Below are 12,840 nucleotides of genomic sequence, written 5' to 3'. Positions count from 1 at the left end.
TGGTGAAAAGAAAATAAATTTGAAAAGCTTCAGACACAGGCCTTCTATGCACAAATCTGAATGTTTACTTTTCCCACAGAGTCCACTGTGTATTTTAGAAAGCAGAACAAAAACCAACTGCTATATGCTTTATCACTTTTCTAGTAGGAAAGGCCAAATATAGCAACATGAATCAGATGGAAACCATGATTAGTTATAAAACAAATCAGTTCTAAGGGAAAGAAAAAAATCTAGAATACATATATATCCTAAATATATATTTTTGTTTAAAATTTATGCTCAAATTTGTCAACAGTTTAAATAGCTAAGATAAAGAAAGGATTCCTACAATAGTTCAGCAATGACAGTATTTGTAAATCAGACAGTTACTTATACTTGTAGCAGAATACATGATTAGGCATATCACACATCTGTTTTATAGCAGATGCAGTTCACAATGCAATATGAAAACAAAGCACAGTTCAACAAGGATTTTAGCCAGAACTGGCATCTCTTCACATTGGGAAAATCTAAGCTTTTCAACTCAGAATCAGAACATCAGGCACTGATGAATGACAAACTCTTGTCATATGAGAACTGAAGACTCATTTGACCACAGACTCATCTCCGCAAATGTCTACTTCCTCTAGTAAAAGAAAAAAAAAAAGGATCCTGAAGGTCTACATTGTAAAGAGAAAAAAGATGTCATGACATTTGCATACTTCAACACTCTGAAGGAGTGTTATCCACAAAGGAAAATACAAAAGAAACATATTTTACCTGTTTATCTGCTCTGTCCAATACACTGTACAACAAAGGAGGAATTAAATTTTCTACTGCTTTCCCCACATCTCTACGAAACAAGTCACTGGCTGGAAGACAGCTGAGTTTAAGAACAAAAAGAAAAGATTAAAATTCCTCGTGACAAGATTAATTGCTGAATCATTAGCTAACTACATGAAATGCTAGGTTCTTAAGCAAAAACAATGTCCAAGCCCTAACATGTTATATTTTTCACTTGTCAAAACAATACATTACAGACCACTGCTGTAATCACTGCTTAAGGAAATATTTAAATGATATTTTGACTTGTTAAAATGCAAAACACGCTCCTTGCCATCACACATTCTCCAACAGCTACCATAAAGTGAAAGAGTTATCAAAACGCTAGAAAACAGTGGGACAAGCCTGGCTGAAACAACCTCATTCACAGATCCTTGCTTTGATGTGACATATCTGCAGGACACACACTTTCAGGTTTGCTCGTGAAATAACAGTTCCCATAACTTCCACATGATCTTGTAATATAATACAAGCCAAAGATACACAGAGTTTATTCAAAATTTCCCACGTGCTCATCTAAAAACAAAAAAAGCAGTGTTCATTGTTGAGTACCTGGCTGGTAATTTATATATGAAGCTTTGACCATCTTCTGTCCACACGATCACTTTATCAGCTGACACAAAGTCACCACCAGTCCAGGTCTGTTCGTTCTCACTAGGGACCGAGCATAAAAGGGAATAATCTCCAGCATCAAAAACCTGAGAAGAAACAGAAAAGTCTATCACCAGCTAATCACAGATTAAAATGTCCATGCGGCAATGAATTTTGGTTTCAACAGAGACAACCTAAAAGGGCTGAGAACAACTTGCTCTGAGTGTCTTACTGGCAATTTAATTACATCAGCTACTGCAGTAAGAATAAGATAGCTTACCCTCCAGTATTTAGAGCACACCACCAACAACGACCGCTGGGTAAATGCACAGAAAGAAATGCTTTGACAGTTTTGACAATAAATAGGTTTTGACTCCTCTTCAAATACGGGTGTTGTATCCTAAAAGAAAAAAACAAAACAAAACCAACAAAAAAACAATAAAAAAGTAACGTTAACGTCACACATATTTTTAAATAAAAGGCAACTAAACCAAGCTATTACTTACTGTCCTAACAACTTCAAAAAAGGCATTTACCGATGGTTTCAATCTTGCTCAAATTATGAGATGGTCAACATTTCTGTGAATCCTAACTGAAACAAGTACTTAGGCTTCATTTTGATATTCCTATTGCTAAAACCTATCTCAAATCTTAGCTCTGTGATTAAGAAGTCAAGCCTGCAGATGCGAGTAGCACATACACAGGAGCAGGAGTAAGGAAGTGATGAGAAATGGGACACCTTGCAGGAAGGTGGGACACTGCTGCCACTCCCCACCTGCCAAGTCTGGCCATGTCCTCCTGTTCTCTTGAGTCTGTGCAGCTCCAGCCACAGAATCATGCCACCTGGTGAATGTTTGAGCACTCTCACCAGGCTGGTTATAAACGCTTGACTGAATCAACCAGAAGTGTGCAGGCTTCCATTAACAAAACAACAAGAAAAAAAACAAGACCAGAGGCAGAGACGATTAGGACAGTCATGCAGTTAAAACAGAAACAGGTGCTCAAAAGTCCCAGATTACAGTTCCTTACTCTGCTACAGATCTCTCTGCCATAACACTATCTTCCTGAAATTGTATTTCCCCATCTTACAAAAATGAGGAAAAAACATCTTGTCCTACAGGACAAACCACTGAAATACTCTGACAGTGTGACAGTAACCAGCCCCTGAAACTGGCAGTCTTTTCACAGGAAAACATGCATATGGCAATCAGATAACAAGATGACACCCAGCTGATTTTTTCTTAGCTAAAAATGAACTTAGAACATGACAGAAAACGTGATGGAAAAGGGACTAGGCAGTTTCATTAGATGCCAGATGGCAGACTTCTAAGGAGAAACCAAGCCTTCTATTTTTCTTAGATCTGCAAGAGCATGCAGCATTCTCCTTTGTGACTTAAACCTAGTGAACTCCTCAGATGGACAGATTAGCTGTGCTAATGTGATAAGCTGTGCTTAGTGTGATCGCCCTCGATGAATTACCTGGCTTCTCAACAGCCAGCTGAAACTAAGCAGATTCAGCTCATCTCTTTCTTTCAAGGTTCTCACTATTCCAAATGGCCTATGTTGTGATCAACACCTGTTAGTTAAGCCTTTGTGTTTTTTACTTATATACTCTTCACTGCTCACTCTTTTACTTTCTTAATATAACTGTTAAATGTGATATTAGCTAAACTGATCAGTTGCATGACAGGTGTTTTCAGAAATGCCTCAATAGCAAATGGCTTCTTCAATCTCAAAATTTTAAAACAAAAAATACTAATAATGTATTTGTTATCCTCTGACAGGACTATAAGTGAGTAATTCCATTACACTTGTCTTCCAACCTAATTCAGACTTGGTTGCTTTTTTGATATAAACACTCCTGAAACATAAAAATGGAACTAGTTTGTTTATGTGTTATTTATAATGTTATTTTGTTCATAGTTGCTAAACAAGTATAATAATCTATGTCTTCAATTTGTTTCTCTTAATAGATCATTCGCAAGAAAAGCTTGTTAAATCTCCTTTAAGAGTTTTACTGATCAGTACATAGGAAAGCAGAAATTACCAGTAAGACTGAGCTGTGGATAATTAATAATGAATACTGGGAAGTATTATGCTCTCTGGTCAGTAAGTCTTTCAGACACCTTCACATCTCACTTACATCTTCATCAGAACAGAGTCCCAGAAAAAAATTCTGGTTATCAACAGCCGACAGTAAGTGTCCTATAAGACTTCTGGGACATACCAGTAATACAAAAGCCTTTGCTTACCTGCATGCGATTAACTTCAGATGTTATTATCCATACTTTGAGGATGCCAGTCACTGAAACTGCTACAACAGTGTCCTCTGGAGAAAAAACAAAAAATAAGCTGATAAGTACAAGAAGTCTTCGTTGTGTTACACGTTGTGCGTATCTGAGTACAAACACATCTGACAATACTTCAACACTGAAGTGTATCAAAACCATCTTGAAACGTTTGCTTCAGAATCAAGAAATTACTTTGCAAAACAGCATGCCAGAAGCACATGCACACAAACGTGAAAGCGCTGAATCACTGCAAGTCTCATGACAGAGAAGCAAGCACTCTTAATGATTATCTAGGGCTCAAAATACAAAGAGGGTGATGAGGAGAAGGGCAGAAAACCACACACTCCAAATCCACATCCAGTGCCAAATCTTCTAGAAATTCCTGTTTCTACTAGGCAAGTCAAGTGCAGAACAAAATTCCATCAAGCCAAGGGGTAAGTCCTTGATTACAAAATATAAAAATGATTACAAAACAAGAAGTAAAATCAGTCCAGACAACAGTTAAAATCAGAATTCACTTCCAGTTATTCCAGTAACTTTGATGTTGTGGGGACAGTGATTTAGCTTGCCCACACCAGGATTTTAAATATATTTTTTGCAATAATAGCTTTGCAAATGTTATGCCAGTGCTTTTTTATAAAGCTACTAATCAAAAGAAATACTCATGGCATGTACATATCTTGTCAAAAATCACAATTTCTTATGTGCCAAATGATCTCAATGTACACCACACATCACAATGGATAACAATGCAATTGCAATGCAATTATGCAGATAACAGCCTTAGCATTTGGAGTGCTTGCACCTCTTCCTCCAGTCTCAAGCCAGTTTTCAGGCCCTTACTATCACAGTGCTCTCCTAAACTCTCACAACTCTCAGTGAAAACAGGTTACCACTCTTCACTCTAGCAGAACATGCTTTTATTTAAAAAAAAAAAAAAAACATAAAAAATTAAGACTTTTCCCGTCTTTCACAGGAACTCCTAAGGAATGTGAATCAATTTAGCAATTTACCAGGTGAGCAATTTGTTGAGTTGATTTAGCTGTATTTTATGCTCAGCTCATGAAAAAGCATTTAAATCTGGCCAGAGCCTAAACTCTCATCTGATGTAACAGCAACAGAAAGAATACCCACAACGTTATCAAGTCTTCTCCTGCTGTATTTTCAGAGATAGAAATAACTACACATCTGTTACTTTTACAGAAAGTTAGGGCTTGGTACTGCCCAAGATCACCTTCATCCCCCACGTGGCAGAAAAAAGCAAGAAGCAACATTCTGGACTCCTCCCCAGCCTCTTGGAAAAGCTGAAGCAAATGTATTCCCTTGCAGAGAGGCAAAGCCACAATAAAAGCAACAAAAAACTTTACCTTGTGTTCTGTTGGATTTAATGATAGTCATGGAGCTGATCCAATCAGGAGATATCTTTGATAACAGAGAATAAAGAACTTCAAGGCTGGTAGCATCCACAACAAGAATTTCTGGATAATGTCCATGGCATAACAGTCTCCCCTCACGCTGAGTCCCAACCATAAACTGGTAGAACTAAGTGGACATTAACACAACACAGAAGTTACACTCCATGCAAGACACTATTTCATTTTTAACCAAGATCACTATTACATAAATACATCCTAGTGGCTACATACTCCAAAATTGCTGCTGTGTTGTGATGAAGGAGCTTTTTGCAGAGGCTCCCACCTGCTGTTTCCTATTTCAAACGCAGGGTACTTATTGATAGAGTCAATGTTCTCATTCCCGTTTCAATAACTCGGCTATATCCATGCTATACAATGCAGAATAGGATTACCAAATCATACACAAATACCAACCTGTATGCCAGTGTGTGTGCAGGCTAGCTTAGTAAACTCTATGCATCTGCCATCATTCACATCCCACAGACACATCTCCCTAAAATACAAAAGACAGATTACAACTACATCCGAAGTATTTCAGTCTTCCAAGGATTTCAGAATTATTTACATTGGAATAAATTAAATGCTTATTATTGACTGTATGAATTGCATTTAGACAAAGAAACCACAAAATCTACTTGAGCATCCAGCGCTACCCAAATCTGTGCAGACTGTTCTTCTCTACAAAGACAAAAGGAAATGAATAAAATACCACACTACATCATAAAACATCAATATTAATTAAATGCAAGTATGTGACTGAGGATTTCCAATTTCTCTCACAGTTATTTCAAGTCATTTGTGTACATCGATGGCACCCTATCAGATATCTGAAGATTAGCTTGTCTTTTCCACATTTGTGAGGAAGAAAAATGTATTACAGAAAACCAGAACTTTATCACACAGCAGTGAACTCTGAAAGTTTTCAGAGATTCCAAGCTGATGACAGGTGGAAGCATCACCTGGAACTCTCCAGCAATTCTAAGACCAACTTGAAATCAAAGAACAACTAACAAAAAGGAGTATCAGAGAGTATTTTTCTGGCCTACCTGATAAGAAAATATTACAGTTACCTCTAGGAATTAATTCAGACTTCAGAGAGCTAAAAAAAAGCATTTACCCCTATGTACAGATTTTTCCCCCTACATTTTGACTTTCGAAATGTTATGCCTAAATTTATTCAGAACAAAATCTGTCAGTGACTTTTCCCCTATGTATCAGATGTATCATTTCACAAAGAAATCTTTTTTGTTCTTGCCCTAAACCCCCCCAAAAAAACTACTTAGTACTGAAATCACTACAAGGTGGAAATTCTAAGTTCTGACAAACTACGTTCACAGTGTTCAGATTAAAAGATTGTTTAAACATATTCCCTGGATAAAAAGAAATGATTTCATTTTTTGCATAGCTAACTAACCTATACTTCTCCAACTGCACTTATGCAGGCAGAAAGTAAGAAACAGAGGTGAAACATGACCCCATCTTACTCAATGCAAGTCAACAAACCAAGGCTATTTGTTCTGACTGAAATGCTCATCTCTCTTCTTAGAAAGCTGTTCCAGATTCCTGCTGACAAGAGCAGTTTCTTCAACTACCTGAAACCTCTGCCCTCCCAGAGTCGCTTAGTCAGAGTAACGAACTATGGTCCTCTTGCTGACATCTAAGATGTACTGTCCCACAGTTGGCCAGGGTAGGAAAATGAATACAAGGGCACAGTGACTGCACCCTCTCCACATGGGGTTCAGCTGCCCAGGCTCATGGCCAGCTCTGATAAGTAGCTATCTGGCCTTGAGCAGCAATGAGGGAAAGCAGGGTGCTGTCTCAGCAGGGCTCCCCTTATCTCCAAAGCCATCGTTATGCTCAGGTTCTCTTTCCACCCCTTAGCACTCAGTCACACTGTGTACCCCAAATTATGACCACACTCAGTACCTGCAGTGGAGAAGTCCCATCATTTGGAATATCTACAGATAGTGGACTAAGTAAAAAGCACTGTGGAATGAGAAGACATAGGTGCAAGCAACCTGATCTCTACTCTACTCGAAACTTCCATTATTTAACAGATCTGCATATTAATAAATGCTCAGAGAACTCACCCACTCTCTGACGCACTCACTATGTACTGCTTCTCACTGGAAGCAGAGGCCTTTGATAAACAAGTGATTGAGGCTGTGTGACCAAACAGCAGAGCTCTGGGATTAATCTAGAATCAGGGAAACAAAATGTGAGAGAAAAATAACACAGTGTTACTTAACTAGAATATGCATATTCCAGATTTCTGTTTTATACATTATATAAATATGTGGCTACATGTATACATGCACATTTTATTAGCACACTTGTGGACATATAACCTTGAAAGCATTTGCACAGGATGTTGCATGAAAAAAAAAAAAAAAAATTCTACCCAATAACATAATACAAATCTGTGTAAAAATTTACTTTGCATAATACTCGTGTTAACAGTGATTTTAAATGATAGATTGAATTTGACCCAACTCAAAACAATTGTTATACTGCAGCAAGTTTCCCCCAGTCGAGTACATTTCACAGCCCTATACATCTATTTATAAACTACATACATTGCATTCATTGATTAAAAAAAAGGAAAAAGTGACTTTAATTTGTCCTTTCTAGAAGGTAATAGTCATTTTCTACTGGCCCCTCCTTCTTTATGTTTTAAACATACTGAACAAACAATTTATGGGAATAACTCGGATATTGAGAATTTTAGGTATTCAGTACAGTAATGTGTAATGTAAAATCCATATCTAAAATAATTAATCAATCTTCATCTTTGCTACTAGATTTCTTTTCTCTTTCAGTTTTCATGGAAATCAGCAGATTAATCAAGTAATAACCTTAAAAAACTCTCTAGATACAATCCTCCAATCTCTGGTTTTTACAAAGCAGCTGCATTGAAAACAGCTTAGAAGAGCTTCAGAAAAAGAGGAAATAATTATTTAAGATAAATTACTGAAGGAGCAGTAACAGAATTCAAGAGCAAACACTTCTCTTTCTATTGTGAAATATTTGCTACCGGAAGTGGATGGCGTGACATCCAAGGCCCATCATGTGAAGTGATGAAGAAAGGACAGATGAACGAGTACAAAATGACCAGAGGGGATGCCGCCACACTGAACAGTAAAATCACTTCGGTAACGAGGATAAACACCTTAGGCACAACCTGAACTCAAGCATCTTACCTCTAAATCTGGAGCAATGTCCCAGAGACATATCTGGCCATCGTGGCAGCCAGTGACGATCATCGACGCGTCATCCATGAGCAGCAGGGTTGATATGCAGTGGGTGGGAGCCCTCTGGCCCCACAGGACAATGGGCAACACGAGGCTGTTCCCAGCCATCCTGCTTTCACACCTGCCAATTTCAGCAATACTAATTAATTAGGTCTCGATGGATATGCCTGCTCTTCAGCTGACACCCTCCTATCTCATGAGGCAGTAAAAGATGAGTCTGAAGTGACTTTATGAACATTTTATCCTAAAGAAACAGTCACTACAACATGCTGCTCCTCAATTAAAACACAGTATACAATCATCTCTTCTCTCAGTGAGGAAGATTTTCATCCTCACAGATGCACCAAATAACATATTTACACAACTCTGAACCTTTCAGTCTCTGGTGTCTAAGCCCTCATCTGCAGCACTGGTGGCTGAAGGTGTACTTCTACAGCCTTCCTCGGAGGGAAATCTGTGAGAAAAGCTTCTTAAGAGGGGCAGGCAGTGAGGGAAAAGGAACTGGAACGTGTAACAAGTGACTCAGTTGTGAGACAAGAGTCACTGCTAGAATTATCAACATTTAGAACTAACAAAAGCTAGAAAAAGGAAATACAGCAAGGGCAAAGCACTTCTCAATCCTCCACCACTGCCAGCCCTCTGAAGCTGGATCCTAAACAAGAACTGATTGAAAGTCTGAGACTGAAAGAGGAGGAACTGATCTATTTCTGTTGTCGCTTGCTGCAGCTGTTACAAAATAAAAATTGCATTTTTAATTCTTTTCTGGACCCATCCCATTCATTGCCAGCCATGTCAGCTGTCCCCACAGATGCCCAGAGCTGCAGTCCAGCCATGAGTAGGGAGCAGGAAGGGGAAATGTGAGCTGGGGAAAGCTGCAGCACACAACCCAGGGATCTGAGCAACAGCAAGGCCAATAAAAAACCAGTTCTGAGATCAGCAGGAGATTTGAACACCAAACCAAGCCTGTTTTTGTTAGCAATACCCTGAGTTTACCAAACACTTCAATGTTCAGACACAAGAACTCTTCCACTTAGCAGTACTTGTTAAGAATAAATGGAAAAACAGAGCACATAGCCAGCAAGCAGAACGCTTACAACAGATACGACCAAAGTTTTCTTCATCTCTTACTGAGAATTCACATAGTGCTGTAGCAGTTGCTCAACTACCCTGTGGAAGAACTTTGAGCTACAGAAAGTTACTGAGAAATGAATGGGAAAATCAGTGTGCTAAACGAATGGAGGAAACGCTCCTAGTGTTTCCAAACAGAGGTTTCTGTTCAGAACTTCGCATAGATCAAATCACTATTTCCCATTTCCCAGCTATTCCCACTATTTCCCAGCAGAATTTCCCATGTAGAGAAGTGTAAATACGGCAGAAGAATTCACTGAAGGAATACCTCAGCACGCTTTCCTGCCTTTATATTAATATATATGCACTCATCCCACTGGCATGATCTTGTAGTACAGGTGTGTGCTCGCAGACAAACAAATCTTTCTACAGTAGTTTAGAATATGGAGAAAGCAATTCCGATTGATTACAATGGAAAAATAAGCAGAAGAAGAAATATCCTCAAATGTGCTCATCCCCGACAGCAACCCCTATCCTTCTTTTTAATGCAGATAGCACTTTTTTACCTTCTATTTCAAAATCTTTTTTCTACCATGCTACAGGGAGCTCAAAACAAATTAATGCTATCTCTCATCTGTATAAACATTACACTGAAATCTCTTCAAGCACATAGTTTTAGAGTAATTTGGACAAACACTGACTCCATTTCTAGTGCAAACAGTCCCTGTGGCAGCAGCGATGGAGCACGTTAATAAATACAGAAAAAGGGGGGAAGGGAAGCAGCAAACAGCTGAATAACACAGCTTGGTGCTACAGACTGCAGTGACAACTGAAAACTGGCCTGAGTCTTGGAACAGAGGACACAGGCAAGCCGGATGCACTAAGCCTCACGCTTCTGAGAAGCTTGGGATGCAGAATGGTTTTTCAGTAAATTCAAAGGATGAGAACAGTAACAGCAGTCACTACAAAGTGTCATCTTATGCCCCGTCTTTTTTTGCACCCAATGGGACCACAGTTATTAAAAATTGAGCAATATTACTTAGTAAATGAATACAAATACAGACCAACAACCAAGCACGCGCTCTGTTCTGACACACCACCCTGAGACGAGTGTTTGTAACACATGGCTGTAAATGCAGTGCTGTTACACAATGCTGGATCAATTGTTCCGTGTCTGGATGATCAGAACACAGAACTGCAAAATATTTTTCAGAAGGCATAAAGGATGCAGCGACCTTAATAAAGGCAGTGTACCTGCCAGCTGAGGAATTACAAAACCTCTGGCCTAAAGGTACTCGATTTACAGATATAAAGATGATAAAAAGAATTGAATGAGATCCTAAAATGAAGATTGTCCAGAAGCAGTACGAAGATGCATCACAGAAATACAAAGTCAACTTTTTACCACATTTTGTAATGAAATAAAACAGATGACACACTGGGAAAGGCGAGCTGAGAAATTTCTGTTAAGATGAAGTATTTAAATCACAATGAAGGCACAATATTCTGCACCAATTTTACTTCAGCCAACTACTGGGGCGCAGTAGCTGTGGGCTGGAAATACGGAATTGCCAAAGTCAGTCCCACAGCATCCTGCCTGTACAGCCGCCCTTCATGGCTGGGAGCCACACTGCACTGCAGTATCCCTGATGCAGCTTGTTGGCACACACTATACCTAGGTGCTTTTTTGCTTTGGTTGCTGTTTGGGGTTTGTTTTTTTCTTTGTTTGTTACTATTTTATATATATATAAATATTTGACCTTCAGTTTAACCTACAAAATAACTTTCAGTTGATAACAAGACAATCCATCAACAATTTTAGAGCTGGAAAATTCTGGGAATAAAAATGCTGATAAGCAACATAAAGTCTCTTCCCATGCTTTTCATTTCCTATTGCTCATAGATCAGGGAATGCATCAGAACATTTCCATAAGTCATCTCTGTGATCGTCTCAGCGACGCGAACAACTGCATGCTGGGATAATAAAGGAGCTCGCCTACCAGGGCACACAGTTGTTTCACCAAATTCTGCAGTAAGCCTGATGCTTTACCTATTGCTATTAAAACAAACAAACACAAACCAACGTTATAAATATACTTAAAATAGTGAATTTTCACGAGGATATTACAGCAGTCACAAGTATTACCACATATAAGTAATCTAATATATCTTGTACCTTCCATGCAGACCAAAGTGAGGAAGCACTGCAAACGTGAACAGCGAAATCATATGTAAAGGCTTACAAATATTCACATTCCAAAACTTTTATATAAAAGAGAGACAGTTCTTAGAACTTCTCATACCAACCCCTGGGGGAGAGAGAGAGCAGAAAGAAAAGCTACCTCTTGCCTTCCAGTTTTTTAGTATGGCATCGCAAAGCCTTCATTAAAAACTTCATTTTCAGGAAGTACCACAAACTCATCTCAACTGGCGCGGAATTCAGACTGCAAAGAACAGTTCTCTACTGCCACCGAGCATCAAATACATTCCCAGTAAAAACCAAAAGTCACTCAATGTCTGGAAACAATCAATATAGAATTTTTTTTTTACATCAGTGATGACAACTCCAGTAACAAATAAACACAGTACCTATTGACAAATGGTCAAAAAGCACACGGTGAACCACTGCAGAGGAAACCCTGTGTTCTACTTATCTGTACCTCTCTAGAATTTTTGCAGAAATAGGGACTGGAAATTTTAACTGGACAATGAACTGCAGACATCAAACTGAGCTCTTCCTCCTTAAAAGCCCTGTCATCATAGAGGTGGCTGAGGCTTTCCATACCACTTCCACAGGCGCCTTGGTGCCCTCCTCCACAAGCACACAGAAAGAAAGAACGACCTTGCGTTACCACGTGAGTACAGAAAGCCATCTGTAGGGTGCTACTGCGCTTCACTTCCGAACCACCCCTCTCAAAGTCACAATGAATGCCCAGACGCAGAACAGCTGGAAAAGACCTTACTGAAAAGACCTGACCAAAGGGAGGCTCTCAATTTTCTCTAATATTCCCCAGATCTGAAATTTTTCATTTGCTTTTTCCTGCAGTGGGAGCTGTAATGTGGATCCAAGAACACTCTCTCATATACTGACTTTGGAAGTCACTTCATCTCATGTCTCTGGACTCTCAAACCTCTTCTTCAGTGTCTTCAACTGCGTGCTTTGTAAAGTGAAAATGACACTTTAGATTTCCAGATAAAACCCCCCACCCCATCCTGCCCTCTCCCTCCCCCCAAAGAAACCCCAAAAGATAAATAATCTGTGTTTATTTAATAATATGACTTGAAAGAATATCAATATTAACGTGCCCTTGCATGAGTAATGAAAAAAATAGAAAATAACGTACTAACTTGGTGGAATAGTCACTGACTCTCTGCAGCACTAAGAAGGCTGGTGTTCAGGCA

General features: G+C 39.0%; 1 protein-coding gene across 2 annotated transcripts in view; it reads right to left on the bottom strand.

The window, feature by feature from the left end:
- WDR7 (WD repeat domain 7) overlaps window positions 1-8,481 on the bottom strand; it is a gene marked incomplete at both ends in the record, with an annotated part of 101,344 nt that extends 92,863 nt beyond the window's left edge. The window contains 8 exons of one of the 2 annotated variants that reach the window (XM_079548647.1): window positions 760-862; window positions 1,375-1,520; window positions 1,694-1,813; window positions 3,666-3,742; window positions 5,072-5,246; window positions 5,534-5,612; window positions 7,210-7,316; window positions 8,320-8,481. In XM_079548647.1, coding sequence (XP_079404773.1) covers window positions 760-862; window positions 1,375-1,520; window positions 1,694-1,813; window positions 3,666-3,742; window positions 5,072-5,246; window positions 5,534-5,612; window positions 7,210-7,316; window positions 8,320-8,478 — 966 coding nt within the window. The remainder of the gene's footprint in view (window positions 1-759; window positions 863-1,374; window positions 1,521-1,693; window positions 1,814-3,665; window positions 3,743-5,071; window positions 5,247-5,533; window positions 5,613-7,209; window positions 7,317-8,319) is intronic. The other variant, XM_079548646.1, reaches the window with a different exon arrangement.
- Between the last annotated feature and the right edge of the window lie 4,359 nt (window positions 8,482-12,840).

Source organism: Tetrao urogallus (assembly GCF_951394365.1).
Source record: "Tetrao urogallus genome assembly, chromosome: Z".
Taxonomy (NCBI): Eukaryota; Metazoa; Chordata; class Aves; order Galliformes; family Phasianidae; genus Tetrao; species Tetrao urogallus.
Note: the sequence above shows the minus strand (reverse complement) of the source record. Positions and strands in the feature narration are given on the sequence as shown.